Source organism: Pelodiscus sinensis, chromosome 26 (genome assembly GCF_052426305.1).
Source record: "Pelodiscus sinensis isolate ZL-2025 chromosome 26, ASM5242630v1, whole genome shotgun sequence".
Taxonomy (NCBI): domain Eukaryota; kingdom Metazoa; phylum Chordata; order Testudines; family Trionychidae; genus Pelodiscus; species Pelodiscus sinensis.
Genome location: NC_143077.1, coordinates 2259539 through 2275034, shown reverse-complemented (window position 1 = coordinate 2275034; position 15496 = coordinate 2259539). Strand labels below are relative to the sequence as shown.

The following is a 15496-nucleotide window of genomic DNA, read 5'->3' as shown; positions in this document are numbered from 1 at the left end:
GATGCAGGGGGCAGGCGGGGACGGGGGTTGCACTGGGGGGGATGGGGCGATGCAGGGGTCAGGCGGGGACGGGGGTTGCACTGGGGGGATGGGGCGATGCAGGGGTTGCACTGGGGGGATGGGGCGATGCAGGGGGCAGGCGGGGACGGGGGTTGCACTGGGGGGATGGGGCGATGCAGGGGTCAGGCGGGGACGGGGGTTGCACTGGGGGGATGGGGCGATGCAGGGGTCAGGCGGGGGTTGCACTGGGGGGATGGGGCGATGCAGGGGTCAGGCGGGGGTTGCACTGAGGGGGATCACGGGGCCGAGGGGAGCGAGGTTGGAGCAGAGGGAAGATGTGGGGGGGGGGATACAATTTTACTTTGTACAAGCTGCACTTTCCTTTACTCCCACTTCTTTGCCTCTCTCCCCACTAGCTGGCTGCATTCTCCCCCTCCCGCCTCTTCTGCGTTACTCCCCCAGCCTCCTCCCGCCCCCGAACTCCCCCTCACACCCTCACCCCACCCCCTCTCCTGCTGCCAAACCCGGCCCTCCTCTCCCCGTCCTGCACCCCACCTCCCGCCCAGACCCTGCACCCCTCTCCCACTCGCTGGCTGCCTTGTCCCACTCACTGAGACCCTCATTTTTGTCCCCACCCCAGAACCTAAGGGGTCCACAAGATCTACTAACCCTAGACCCCCAGAAGAGTCAATCTGGCCTATGGGAAGCCCTGACCCTCGCCTTGGCCCCGTGGGGCTGGAGCGCAGGGGGGGAGGTGTCTCATTTGGGGGCCACATCAGGGAGGGCTGGGGGCGTGGGGAGATTTTTTGCTTCTCCCTCGTGTGGTCCCCAACTGATTTTTCTGTGGGTCAGTGGCCCCCACCCCAGGAAAGGTGCCCCACCCCCGCCCTATAGAAAGAAAACGCTGAGACCTTTTGTGCTGCACGTAACGTTTTACTTTATTTAAAATGAAGTTTGATCAGCAGGAGAAAGTTAAAACGCTTCATCTGTTCAATCGTTTAAATTAAACCCTTCTCCCCGGCTGCAGCCCTAGCAAAATGGCTCGGGTACAATTATGTAATGAACCGTGAGTTTCCATTAGCAACGGGTGGCCTACGGAAAGGTTTGGAGAGGGCGGGGCCTCAAGGAAGGGGCGGGGTCTCAGGGAAGGGGCGGGGTAGATCCTGGCTTGACCTGACATTTAAAAAGTGATCTTGGGGGTCAAAAGGCTGGAGACCCCTGCTCCAGAGCCTGCAGAACCGGGCCCTTCGCCAGCTGCTCACTTGCAGGCCAGCCAGACTGCCACCGAGGACTAGCTTGGGCACAAGAGAGCCCAGGCAACCAATGGTCCCTCTTCCCCTCCCACCACCAATGTGTGGAATGAATTTTGTTGTGTGCGCCAATGCATGTGCGAATGTGCACCGCCTGTAGAAACAGGTGCTGCTGGCTGTGGGTGCTCTGCCAATCAGCTGGGCGGCACCGGACTCTCTCCTGGGCGGGTGCCTAAGCGCCCAGCTCAGAGAGAAGACGGCATTTGCAGAGCAGTTTGGTTCCCAGGTCTTCTCGCAGCAGGAGCGGGGCCAGTGGCTGGGGCCCAGACACAAGAGACTTGGACACCCCAGAGCGGTGGGCCGTCGCAGAGCCACCTCGGAGCACTGCAGCAGGCCTGCAGCTCCACTCACCAGCTCGTATTTGAACTGCCGCAAGCGAGCGAGCCAGCGGAAGAGAGAACTCGGCTGGCTCCATTCGGCCCCGGGGGAGATCCAGGCTAGGGCAGGACCAGCCACCCCCGGCTCAGGGGGCACCAAGGGAGATCATGGCGACACACAACGGCACAGCACTTGGGCACAAGCATCTGTTCTTGCCCCACGGCCCCGGAGCAGAGAAGCAAGCAGCCCCCTCCCGGGGTGAAAGCGACTGCCAGGACTTAGCGTGCGCCCAGCATCAGCATCCTAAACGGGGGGCAGCTCTGGGCTCCTGGAATGGGTGGAGCCTGAGGCAGAAGGGGCGGGGCCAGGCTGGGGACAGACTCCTGCCCAAAGCTTACAAGAGACGGGCTACTCTTCCCCGGCTGTGCCACAAGCTGCACTATGTCATTGAGAGACACTCCCCTAAGGGGAGCCTTGCAAATCCCCGGGGATCCCATCTGCGGATGCCATTGCGGGTATCCATGGCTCATTTCTGCAGACAAAGATCATCCAGTGATCCATCCTGTCGCCCATGCCCAGCCTCTGGCAAGCAGCCATCGATGGACCTAACCTCCATGTATCTATCTAGCTCTTTTTAACCCGGTTAAAGTCTTGGTCTTCACAACATCCTCTGGCAAGGAGTTCCACAGGTTGACACTGCGCTGCATGAAGAAACACTTCCGTGTGTTTGTTTTAAATCTGCTGCCTGTTCTTTGCATTGGGTGACCCCGAGTTCCTGTGTTAGAGGAACAAGTAAAGAACTTTTCCTTATTCGCTTCCTCCACCCCAGCCATGAGTTTCACGTCACCTCCCCCCTTCGTCTCGTCTCTTCTTTGAAAGGCCCCAGGCTTATTACTCTCTCCCCATATGGCAGCTGCTCCAACCCCCACTCGTTTCTGGGCTCCTTTCTGAACTTTCCCCAATGCCAAGGTCTCTGCTGAGATGGGCAGCGGGTGCGGATACAACTGGGAACCCGCGGAGGGCTCTGCCGCCAGCCTGGGGCCACCTGCTTAGCCTGACTGACGGCTGCGGAGAGCAGCCACGCCAGCGGTGGCTCTGCCCCTCGGCTCCCAGGGTGGGCTGGGCAGCGACAGGCGCCGGAGCCGGGAGAAAGGGGGAGGAGTTTGTTAACGTATCTGGTTTCATCCCCTCCCCGGACACGCTGCCCCAGCACGGAGCCGCCACGTGGCTGAGCCCATCGTCCAGCGGGGGCCAGCGGCGACGAGTGGGGGGAGCAGCGTCAACTCTGGCCCCCTCGGTCGCCGGGCCATGCTGGCGAGGGATCCGTCAGCTGCACAGAGACGAACCGCCGCCTGGGGCCAGGAGAGGGGGGGCCGACGGTGCTGCTCCCCGCCAGTCCGCCTCTGGCGTGCCACGCTCGGAGCAGCCCGTCCAAGCGGGGCCGGGACCGAGGCAGCAACCCCGGCTGGACGCAGTTCCCAGCCCGCCCAGGGTTTCCAGGGTTGTTCAGTGGCTTTCAGCAGCCCTGCTGGGAAAACCGTCCCGATGCCGCAGCACCCCACATGCCGGGGAATCCCCCCGGCCGAGCGCTAGTAACGGGGGACAGCGGGACAGGTAGCGCACGGAGGCTGCTTAGCACAGCGGCCCCACTGAGAGGTCAAGAGCCGGCAACATTTCCCTCTGAAAAGGCGCCCGGCCCCGCCGCCGCCGCCGCCAGCGTCCCCGCGCCCGGCCCCGCCGCCGCCGCCGCCGCCAGCGTCCCCGCGCCCGGCCCCGCCGCCGCCAGCGTCCCCGCGCCCGGCCCCGCCGCCGCCGCCACCAGCGTCCCCGCGCCCGGCCCCGCCGCCGCCGCCACCAGCGTCCCCGCGCCCGGCCCCGCCGCCGCCGCCACCAGCGTCCCCGCGCCCGGCCCCGCCGCCACCAGCGTCCCCGCGCCCGGCCCCGCCGCCGCCGCCACCAGCGTCCCCGCGCCCGGCCCCGCCGCCACCAGCGTCCCCGCGCCCGGCCCCGCCGACGACGACACCAGCGTCCCCGTGCCCGGCTGCGGCAGTCGCCGTTCAAGCGAGCCCATGGGCGTGACCTCTGCTCACCCGGACAAGGGACGAGGGGCGGTGAGGCCTGAGCCCCCACCCCCGAGGCTCCCGCCTCTCCCTGCTCTTGCCGCCAAGCCCCCGGCAAGGGGAGGTGCCGCTGGGGGGCGGGTCTCCCTCAGCGGGAGCAGAGCAGCTGGGGCCCGGGGCCCAGCACTCACCATTGCTACGATTCTTCGGACGGCGGCCGCGGAGAGCTCCTCCCCCTTGGGCTGCTCCACCAGCGTCATGCCCAGGTACTTCAGGCTGAAGAGCATCCCCTCTAGCAGGGTCTCTCTGGTGTCCGTCCAGTTCTCCGGGAGCTCTGAGGAACAGCAAAGACCCTTCAGTCTCACCTGCTGGCGGCGGGGGAGCAATTCCAGCAGGCTGGGGAGCGCCACAGGCCGTGCCAGGCCCCGTCGCACAAGAGGCAACTTGGCTCCCTGGGGCAGGACCCTGCTACTTGCCCGCGGCGAAGGCTTCGAAGAGAAACCCTGCTGGACGGGCTCTGGCCAGGCCTTGGGGGGAGCGAGACTCGGCCGGATCCCCCACTGAAGGGAGAAGACGAGGCAAATAGCAGCAGCAGCCCCCCAGAACTGGGGGTGCCGTGCGGGGCAGTATCCTCGGGGACACAGAATCACGGGGACCTCGCGAGGCACCGAGTCCAGGCGCTGCCCTCCCGGCAGGACCAAGCGCCGTCCAGACCAGTGGGACGAGGACCCGCAGGGTACGCGAGAGGCGCCTGCGGGGGCGTCAACAACGGCAATTTGGGAAATCACAGAATTTGTGCTTTACGTTTCACAGCCCTTCGTTATTTTTTACTTTTTACCCCAGAATTTCATCGCCGGCCCGGCTGCGATTAACCTGCTGAAACAAACACGCTGCAATGGTAGAAAACCAGGGTGTGTCCGAACGGCAGGTCCCGGGAGCACTGGCCACTTTGCTTTTAAAGGGGGCTCTTCAGCAACATCGAAAGGTTGAGAAACACGGCTCCGGAGCATCCCCCAGGCGTGTCCAACCTGCCCTGCAAGGTCTCCAGGGCGGGGGACTCCACAACCCCCCACCCCGGCAACTCATTCCACTGGCAGCAGGAAGCTTTTCCTGGTGTCCCACCCGACCCTCCCTCGCTGCAGCTTCAGCCCCTTGCTTCTGTCCTGCCACCAGAGGCCACGGGAAGCGCTTGTCTCTCCCATGAACACCCCTCTGCAGGGAAAGTCACCCAGGGCAGCTTGGCGCCTGCAAGCAGCGCCCGGAGCCCCGCCGCCCGGCACCGGAGAGAGGAGGCTGGTTCACAGAGCTCCCTGCCCTTCCCTGCATCGCTGACCTAGTGCAGCGGGCCCCACATCTCCCCTCCCTTGCCCCGGCCACACCCCTTCCCCAGAGCTGGGGCCAAGACGGGCCCTGGTTCGGGGGACGGGAGAGAGCAGGGCAGACGGGGCAACTGGGGGCAGGCCCGGTGCCAAGGCAGGAGCAGAGATGAGGCCAGGAGCAGAAGCCACTGCGGGAGCTGGGGACTGGGGCAGAGCAGGGCTGGCTGGCTCCCCCTCCCTGCCCTCAGGGGGGGTCAGGAAAGGACCCACCAGGCCCCCATAGGGCGATGCAGCCGACAGTCCAGGGCCCTGTGATCTAGGGAGAGGAGAGCGCCAGGGGGAGTCACCAGAGAGGACTTACTGCCCTACACAGGGGGTCACCCCTGCCCCTTGGGGGCCAGCCAACTCCTGGCATGGGGCGGCTTCCCACAGCACAGGCCAATCACAGGGCGGGCCCAGGGTTTCAGCCCAGCCCCCGCAGCCCCGGGGGGGAGTTACGCACACGGCAGCGAGGGCTGAGCCCACGGCCAGGCGCCGAGCCGGAGCCAAGGGGCTGCCACGCGGGACAGCGCTGACGCGAATGACTGGGCGGCTCCAGCCAGCTCGGCGTGGCCCTCCCGGGCTGCTGGGACCGCGGCATCCAGCCAGGTCTGAAGCCACCTGGCGGCTGCTGCTCTAGCGAACTAGCCGCACTCGAGCGGCCCCACGGGGACAGCGGGCACCTGGCCCAGCTGCGGGCAGGGGCGCTCGCCTGCGCGGACGCTGAGCCTGCTCCGGGGATATCCTGCCCACAAGTAGCGTCCGCGCCCCCTGACCGTTAGCGAAAGCCGCGTGGCGCGGGCAGAGCCTTCGCCAACCACCCCGAGCAGAGACGGAGCCAAGCGCCCAGTCCCAAGGGGACGGAGTGTCCTTCGCACCCGCTCACCCCTCTCCCCCGCCAGCGGCTCCCAGCCAGCCCGGAAACCTCCCTTTCGGGATCCGAATTGGTCTCGTGCCCCTCCCCCGTCACCTCGCTTACCAAGTCGGACGGAAAAGCGCAGGAATGTCCCCGCTCCCCCGCTGGAGAACTGCTCCCTTCATAATTACAGGGTCCAGAGGAGCACGTCAGTCAGCCGGAGTGTAATTATTGGCCTCCATTTGTCCACAGGGCTGTGCCAATCAGCCGAGTGTATCCTGATCTCTCCGGGGCTTTGTGAAACTCAGGGGCCCGGCCTCGCTGAGAGCCACGGCCTGGCCTGCTGGGGGCGCCGCGGCCTCCCACTCCAGGACGCAGGGAGAGCGGGACGTACGTCGGCCCAGCAGCGCAGGGATGCTAAACAGCGCCTGGCCGACTCAGCCAACAGGCCATGCGCTCGGTGTCGACTATTCGGTTAGGCGATCGGGCGATTCCGCCTGGCAAGTTGGCGGTTGCAGCACTCCGAAGGCGAAAGCGCCGTGTGGCACCCGGGAGCAGCTGGGGACTCTGGCTGACCCTGGCTCCACGCTGCACGGCCGCTTTGAAATGCCGCATGCAGCCTGGGGCACCCCAGCTGGCCCTGGGCTGCACGTGGCACTGGCGCTTTGCAGCACCCCCCCCCCCCGTCCACCCCCCGTCTGACAGAGGCAGCAAGGGGGGAGCGACTAGCCGACTGGCGCGTCGACTGGCCAATAAGCATTCGCTCGCGGGCTAGCGGGTCACAGGGCGGCGTTGCTCACCGCGCCTGCGTGGCGGGGTCGTGCGGGCTGTGCCCATTGCACCCCGGCCGCCCGCCACTGACTTAGCTCATCCCTGTCCAAGGCTTCATTCATCCTCTGGCCTTCGCCACAGCCTGGGGCAGGACCCAGAGCCCTGCTCCCTGACGTGAGGGCGATTCCCCTTCCAGCAGCACCCGAGTCCCGGCTCCGCCGCGCCCCCGTCTGCACCCGCTCGGCCCAACCGGGGAGCAGGGCGCCCGCCCCGGCGCCCACACTTAGGGACAGGAAAAGCCAGGTGAGCACGGAGGGAAGGTCTCTGCCCCAGGGACGCTGCTAGGAGCATGCGAGGCAGGGAAGAGGGCCCCAAAGGGTGCGGCCGCTCTGGGGGGCAGAGGGGGATCGGTGCCACTCGGCACGGAGCCAGTGACAGCACGCGGCAAGGAGGGGAAAGGGCGGCACCCTGGCGAGGACCCGGCCAGGGCCCCACTGCAGGAGGAGGGAGCCAGGGAAGGGACTTTGTGCGACGCTTCCAAGGCCGGGACCTTCGGCCTCACCGTCGGCAGGCGGCAGCGTCCAAACCTCCGAGGGGCCGGCGCCTGCGTCAGACACACCAAGGATCCTCCGCCGGGAATCACGGCCAAGGTCCGACTGCTCCTCCCGCCGCCCCCCAGCTGGTGCAGCGGCGCCGGTCTCCCCCGCAGAGCCAGAGCTTTGCGATTTCGCTCGCCGCCGTCCCGTCGCCTGCTGCAGCGTTCGGTCGCGCCGGGTCTCCCGCTGCATCCCACGCTCCCCCCACGCAGGGCGGCGAGGGCACGGCTCCATCACGGGGCAGCCAGGGGCCGCGAGCGGAATGAACACAAAGCCACTGGGGAACTCAGCTGGGTCGGGCTGTCTGAAGACTCAGCTATCAAGTCACTCACGTTTGTTGACTCAGACATGGCTCCCCTCCCGCCCCGCGGCTGCACAGGCAGGGCTCCCCACCCCCCCGGCGCAGGCTGAAAGCCGGCCGAGCAGGGGGCGCAGGCGATAGGCCATCAGGCGATTCCGAACACTCCGCGCTGGGCACGCCGGTCTGCTCTGGAGAAGGGCACGTTGCATGGCCGCCTCCCGCCTTCACCCAGGCACCTGGAACGTGCCCCGCGTTGTCCCTACACAAAGGCGTGGCGGGTCTTAGAGCTCTCATGAATGAAGACAGGTCTGTACACACCGCCCCCAACGCACAGAGCCCCCAACGCACAGAGCCCCCAACGCACAGAGCCCCCAACGCACCGCCCCGAACACACAGAGCCCCCAACGCACAGAGCCCCCAACGCACAGAGCCCCCAACGCACAGAGCCCCCAACGCACAGAGCCCCCAACGCACAGAGCCCTGAACACGCCGCCCCCAATGCACCGCCCCGAACACACAGAGCCCCCAATGCACAGAACCCCCAACGCACAGAGCCCTGAACACGCCGCCCCCAATGCACCGCCCCGAACACACTGCCCCCAAAACTCAGCTCCCAACACACCGCCCTTGACGCACCAATGCTGTCACAGCCCCGTCTCCTCCCGGGCACCGAGCGGACGTGCACGCAGCTCACACAGGGAATCCAGAGCAACCGCCCACCAGCTGGGACTGCTCTGAGCCTGACTTCTGGTTCCAGGCGCGCCCGAGAGCCAGCACGGTTGACCCTGGCCCACCGGAAACTAGAGTCTGACTCCTAGCCCGGTCTAACCACTAGGCTGGCCAGCCGCTGTCTGGCTCACGCAGGCAGAATGTGGCCTGCCAGGGCAGGGGAAACTAGACTAAGTCTCCCCAGCGCGGCACACCCGAACCGGGGGCTCTGCCCTTGAGCCTTGGGGCAGCTCACCCCCCGGGGGACCAGGCAAGCGTCGATTTGGCTTGGCTGCCCGCCGGGCTGAGGAGCCGCCGGCACGGGGACGCTCTTTCGAGCCAGGCTTTGTTTGCAGCCCCTTTCCCCGCCCCCGCCCGTGTGGCCAGGCAGGCGACCCGCTGCCAAGATTCAGCAGGGAACCGAGGCCAAACCAGATGCCGTGTCTGTTCCCAGGCAGCGCAAGGATGGCTGGCGCGGCTCCGCGCTGGAGACTCGCTGTCGTTGGCTGGAGGGAGGGACGCGTCCTCGCCCGCCCCTTGCCACCCGGCCCCGGCTCTGCTCGCGAGGGACACGCCGCACCCGGGACCGGCCCCCGGGGCTTCCCGCCCTCCCAGCACGTCGCAAGCCGCTGGGGCAGCCCAGGCTGGCGGAGAGAGCCCAGGGTATGAGCTAGGCCCACCCTTGCTCATCTGATCTGCTCCCACCATGGCTTCCTCTGGGGCTTTTGGGGAGGGCTCAGCCCCACCCCCCTCTCTGCCCCTCGGCTCAGGCACTAGGGACGTCGCAAGCTAACCGGTTAACCACAATACCCAGGGTGGGACAAGCAGCAAGGGAGGTTGAGGTCGGATAGTAGGAAAAACTTCCTGCTCGGGGTGGGATAGTGTCGTCGGTTCACTGATTAACCGATAGCGTTAGTCTAGATGCTATTGCTTACAGACTACACGCATTGCCCCGCCCCTGGCCAGCAGCCCGGCTCAGTCCTGGCTTGCAATGGGTCCGGGACCTACCCCCGCTGCGGCTCTGCAGTTAAAGCGTATTAGGAGCCAGGTGGGCAGCCCGGCTCAGTTCTGGCTCATGCCAAGTCCAGGAGTCAGATCCCACCGGGACAGGGGCTGCTGCCGCCCGGCGCTGCGGCCTCTGTATCAGGCAGCTGGTCCGTGAGGGGAGCTGGGTTTTAAACTGGTTCCCCTCACGGACCAGCTCCCGCCTGGCACCCTGTGCTCTGATATGGAGGCAGCAGCGCGGAGAGACGGGGGGCTCCGTGGGAGTGGGGCTGGAGCGCACAGGCTGCTGGCCCCACCCCCGGGGTCGATAGAATAGTCGACTAACCGATAAGAATTCCTGAGGTTACTCGACTAGTCAATTAACCGATATTTACCATCCCTACTTCCTACCTGCCGGGGGGATAAGTTGCCGGGGGGGCTGTGGAATCTCTACCCCTGGAGACGTGCCAGAGCAGGTTGGACAGACGCCTGCCGGGGATGCTCAGACGGTGCTGGGTCCTGCTGCGAGGGCCGGGGACGGGACTCGGTGACCTCTCGAGGTCCCTTCTGGTTCCAGGATTCTGGGCCAAGCCTCCCCCTTCACAGCAAAGGCTTCCCAGTTCCGGTTAACTGGCAGGGGCCGGAGCAGCCCCTTCCGTGTCAGGGCCCCCCCCCCCCCCCCCCCCCCCCCCCCGCAGGTTACAGGCTGGCTCCCCACGAGCGGGGCTGGCAGGGGCGACCGGCCCCGTTCCCCAGGAGGCTGCGCTGTGGGCGCTATGGTCAAGTTTTACTGGCGCTTTATTCTACGGCGCGCACAGTGCGTGTCACTGCTGGGAGTTTTAGCGATTATGGCGGGCAGTGGGGGGGGGGTTGGAGCACCCGCATGGACTCCCCAATGCTGGGGGGGGGGCTGAGCCTCGGGGGCCGGATCCAGGCAAGCTGAGGGCCACATTCAGCCCCCGCCAAGCTGAGGTGCCCACCCCCAGGTTACGCAGTTACGTTTTTAAATATGTTTTACATCCCTCGGACACACGGCCCTTCCCAGTGCACTGACCGGGAACAGAGAAGCACATTTTTTAAATTAAACTAATGGAGATGCCTATCTCCTAGATGTGGAAGGGACCTTGAAAGGTCATTGAGTCCAGTCCCCTGCCTTCACAGCAGGGCCAAGTACCATCCCTGACAAATTTTTGCCCCAAATGGCTTCTGCAAGGATTGAACTCTCAACCCTGAGTTTAGGAGATCAATGCTCAAACCACTGAGCTAGCCCTCCTCCCCGAAAGTACCAGGGAGGTCAAATCCCTGGTAAAAAGTGAACCGGTTAAACATTCCCGTTAGCCAGGATCCCACAGGCGAGGGCGCCCCCAGCCGGGCGGGGCCACCGGGTTACCCGTTACCTCCCTGCTGCCAGGGGCTCCTCACTGGGACGCATGTTGCTTAAAGGGGAAGTCTCTCTCCAGCCCGGCGGCTTTTGCAGCCCCTCGACACGTGGCAGAAGGCTGCTGCGGGGCGTTTCCATTTCCACCAGGGAGTGCAACGAAGGCCCCAAACCGTTCCCACAGCTGCCCGGGGCTGGGGTCGGGGGCACCGTGCCCCTAGGGATCTGGGAACCGCAGCCTTGCTCTGGGTGTCCCATCTTCGAGCTGGGGTGGGGGGACCAAGGGAGAGGCTCCTCGGGTCCCACTTCGTGCTGACGTCCCTGGGGGTCGGGGGAAGGGTCAGCAGCTGCTTTCGGAGGTGCACAGAGAGCCCGGAGGGGCTGGCAGCGGCGCCTGGTTCAGAAGGAAGCGCCTTTTCATTCATGGGTGGCGGGTGAAGGCCCAGCAGGGGAAAAGCTGAAGCCACGCCCCTTCTGTTGGAAGCCACGCCCCTTCACATCCTCCCCACCCCAGGTGAGGGCCATAGCTGGGCGGCACAGGCAGGCTGGGACGGTCATGCCTTCCCCCGCCTGTGTCGCCCGCCGCCCGTGCACTGAAGTGCTCGGAGAGGAAGATGGTTTGCGGCCCGGGGGGGCGACTGTCCGAGCGAGGATCATTCTGGAACCACGACGCAGCTCCCCCGATCCCTCCCCTGGGTTTCCCACCGTGGCTCCCAAGACCTTGCGGGGCTACAAGCAAAGCCCAGCCCCCCCCACTGGGAAATCCCTGCTCCCCCGCCTGGGACCAGCAACCCTCTCCAGCCTCGGTGGGCAAGGACAGACGCGATCGACTACCTAGGATCAAAGGCTCAGGGGGAAGCGGGGTCAGTCTGTATCTGCAAGCACACCTGGGAGTCCGGGGCACCCTGGAAACCGGATTCACCCGGGCGTAAGCTTGGGGGGGGGGGGGGTTATCCGACTAAATCGGTCTCTAGGGTGCCAGCGGACTCCTCGTGGCTTTGACACAGGGCCACGCGCACCTGTGTCTGGCTCTGCCGTCCAGAACCGAACCCACGCGCAGCTGCTCGGAGCAGCCGGAGAGGCTGCAAAGTCGACAGTGCTTTATGCTTTGGTTTCGGAAGGCGGGGAGGGTGAAGTGGCGGGCGCGGACGTCCCCGCCCATCTCGCAAACACAAACAGCTCCCTGGCACCTCAAACAACTCCCAAGCCAGCCACAGTTTGCACACGCCTCCCCCGGCCGCACGGCTCCTTTTCCTTCCAGCTGCCTCGCTCAGCATGAGATGCTTTTCCGCTGTCTGGAAACCCACAAACACGCCAGGGCGACAGTTCCCTGGAGCATCTGGAGGTCACGGCATGTCTCCCTGGGGGCAATGGCCCGGAGTTACCAGTGGGGTTGCCAGATAGTTTCACAAAAAATACCAAACATGGTGGGAAAAAATTGGTTGAGCAAAAACAAAAACAAAGAACAAAGTTGTTAAGCAAATCTAACCCCAGGCCACAGAGCACGGAAAGCAGCGGGGGCGGGGCTGGGGAGAACAGCTCTAGTCAGAGCAGAAACTTTTGCTATTTTGGGGACGCCAAACAGGCCCCAAGAGAAGATTTTTCACAAGCCCCCGTTCCAAAAGATCTCTCTCCTGAAGCTCATTTCCGGGGGGTGGGGGGGGGGGGGGAATAATCTCCAGCAAGGGAACCTCTAAACCTGCCCGGAGCCTTAAGCCCAGTGCGATCAAGTACGCTCACACCCGGACTCCGCTCTGCCTGTGCTCCGACTGACAGCCGCTCCATTTCCCATCCCCTCGGCATGCCGGCACCCGAGATCGCTTCAGACAATGTGACAGCAGAGTCCGAACAGCTTCAGCCTCCGCCCAAAGTCAGGTTTGCTCCCTAGCAGGGTGCTTGTAATAATAATAATAAATGGAGACGGACCTATCTCCTAGAGCTGGAAGGGACCTCGAGAGCCCATCGAGTCCAGTCCCCCGCCCTCACGGCAGGACCAAGTACCGTCCCTGCCAGATTTGCCCCAGATCCCTAAATGCCCCCCTCAAGGATTAGAACTCACGCCCCTGGGTTTAGCAGGCCAATGCTCAAACCACTGAGCTACCCCTCCCCTATCCTAAAAACCCTCCCAGACCAGGGCCTGCAGCCCCAAGCCCCAGCCCTTGCCCAAGGGTCTCGAGCAGAGTTCGACGCTTGCTTAGGCTTCCTACGCCCGCACGCCAGGGCTGCATTCCAGACCCGGAGACACCAGCCTCTTAATCCTCAAAGGAGGCCCAAGCCCGGGAGCGAAGTGGAGAGGGTTAGTAAATACTCAAGCCGCTTGATCTTCCCAGGGAGCAGAGGTCCCAAGACGCAAGGTGGGCTGGGGGGAGGGGAGCCGTGCCCGGGAGAATCCTTTACTCTTCAAACCGGCTGAGTGCGTTTTGGTGCGGCAGGGGTCTTGGCTCGGCTGCACACCCGCTAGGAGCAGGCTTGGGGGAGGGACGCAGATCACAGAGCAGCCTGTGTTAGACAAGAAGCGAGGCCTGAGCGAACCAGCGCAGACATGCACGGGCCACGCTCTGGAGGCCGGGAGAAGCGAGCTCCACGCCTGGCAGGAAGCGAACGTCTCGTACGCCCATCCTAGGGCCGAGGGAACACGCGGGGTTTTGTGCTGGAGAGGAGTCAGCGATCCGTCGGCACAGTGCTGCAATCCAGTGGGAAGGGGAAGACCGTGGAAAAAATTCCACTCGGAGGCCGTTCGTTGCTGCGTGGGAGCTGGGAAAGGCAGCCGGGCTCATGGCCGGTGCCCCGCAGCCTGCGGGTGCAAGGCCAGGCTACTGGCCAAAGCTCAAGACGCTGCAGAGGTGCACGAGGCAAGCCCTGTGGTGGGACCTTTCAGCAAGTGCCGGGCGGGGTAGCGAGGAGGAACCGGCGTTAGGAACCCAGCTCATCACACCACCGTTACAAGTTAACCGCGGAGTCGCCTCTGCCACCCAGCCATCGAGCAAGACGCCGGCAGACCCCGAGCCCTCCCCATTCACCCAGCAGCCTTTGGGTGCCTCCAGCGGGGAGGGAGGGGCACAAAGTCACCGGGGACTCTCCTCCCATGAGGAGCCCAGGGCTCGTCGCTGCCATGATGGAGGCAGACTGGGAGAGAACACGCTCCAAGGGCCAGGAGGCCAGCAGTCGCGTGTGTGTTCACGACATACAACTGCTGACACACCACATCACGCTATGGCAGTCGCGTGTGTGTGTACACAGCGTACTACTGCTGACACACCACATCACGCTATGGCAGTCGCGTGTGTACACGGCGTACTACTGCTGACACACCACATCACGCTATGGCAGTCGCGTGTGTACACGGCGTACTACTGCTGACACACCACATCACGCTATGGCAGTCGCGTGTGTACACGGCGTACTACTGCTGACACACCACATCACGCTATGGCAGTCGTGTGTGTACACGGCGTACTACTGCTGACACACCACATGAAGCCGTGTAACGAGGCCACACAATGAGCAATTTACTCCACTGCTCTCTAGTAAACGAAGCAACTTTTTTTGTTTAGAGTTTTAGGCAAAGCAGCAAAAAGTCCAGGGGGACAGTCCCGGTCGGGGAGAACAATTCCAGAGGCTGCCGCGGCCGAGTATGGGGCAGGCGGTTTGTCTGCCAAAGGCTGGAACTGGGGCAGGGAAGGGGTCGTTTGGGGGCTGAGAAACACCCATGGATGCTGCCAAGTCCGGGCCCAGTCTGACAGCAGAGCTACAAGGCAGCCAGTTCGCAGGTAAGCAGGTGACTCACTACATTGGCCCGTACCTCCAGGCAGGCGGGTCACCTCCCATGACCTCCCCCAGCAGCAGTCCCTGCCCCGGGGTGCTCCCACACAGGGAGCCGTCACCCTCTCCCCATTAACTCGGAGACGCGGCACGCACGGTGGCCTCCTGCACCTTAAGGAACTCTTCAGCCAGGGTCCCGGCCCGGCCTGCGGCGTGGCCCAGAGCTGTCCCTGGCAGGGCACCCAGCTGGGCCAGCAGACAGCCAGGAGGGGAGCAGGGCAGCAGAGCCTGGGCAGGGGGCTGTTTTCCAGGGCGCCTGGGCCGCCTCTGGCGCTGCACCCTGGGCCTGCTGGAAAGGCCGGAGCAGGGAGATTTCCCGGGGGGCTGGAGAGACGGGGAGGGGGGTCCCCACTGCCCACAGGGCGGGTACCACGGGGCTGTGGCAGGGGCACCCGCCCCGCTGCTCCCCGGGCTGCCCACGGCCTCGGGCAGCGAGTCCCAGCCCCACCTCCCCCGCGGGCAGCAGCAGGAAGGGGGCTGGCGTGCGCCTGGGGCCCGCTCCCCGAGCAAAGCAGCAGGTCGCCGCGGGGCCCCGCACGGGTCGGGGGGGGGGGCGGGCTCCCCCCGGGACACCCCCCGCCGCCCCGCGCACTCACTGCGGTGCCTGCCGCTGCCCCAGGACTGCTTGGCGGCGCTGGGGCTCCGGATGAGGGCCCGGCCCGCGGAGCGCAGCGCCTCCATGGCGCGCCGCGAACTCCCGCAAAGTTACTTTGCCGGCGGGGCCGGGCGAGGGCTGATCGCGTGGGCGAAGTGGGAGGCGGCCGGCCGGAGACCCGCCCGGGGAGGCGCCGCTGACGTGCCCGGCCGGGCTGGGGCGCAGGCACCGCCCCGTGCGCTCCGCGCTGCGCCCTGCCCCGCGGGGAGCGTCCCGGGCTGAGCGCGGCCAGGCCAGCGCCGGACCCCGGGGGTAATAAAGCCCAGTGGCCTAACCCGACGGCCGGGGGGGGGGGGGGGGGGGGGGCTCCTGCTGCTGGTTGCCCGTGGCTGGGGGGGCCTGATCCTGCTGCTGCCCTGGGGGCGGAGCGCGGCTCTGG

General features: G+C 65.5%; 1 protein-coding gene across 1 annotated transcript in view; it reads right to left on the bottom strand.

Moving 5' to 3' along the window:
* LDLRAP1 (low density lipoprotein receptor adaptor protein 1) overlaps window positions 1-15238 on the bottom strand; it is a 32994-nt gene extending 17756 nt beyond the window's left edge. Inside the window, exons 1-2 of the mRNA XM_075909126.2 lie at window positions 15059-15238; window positions 3880-4022 (exon numbers count right to left, since the gene is read on the bottom strand). Of these exons, the coding sequence (XP_075765241.1) occupies window positions 3880-4022; window positions 15059-15143 (228 nt within the window). The 5' untranslated portion in view covers window positions 15144-15238. The remainder of the gene's footprint in view (window positions 1-3879; window positions 4023-15058) is intronic.
* Between the last annotated feature and the right edge of the window lie 258 nt (window positions 15239-15496).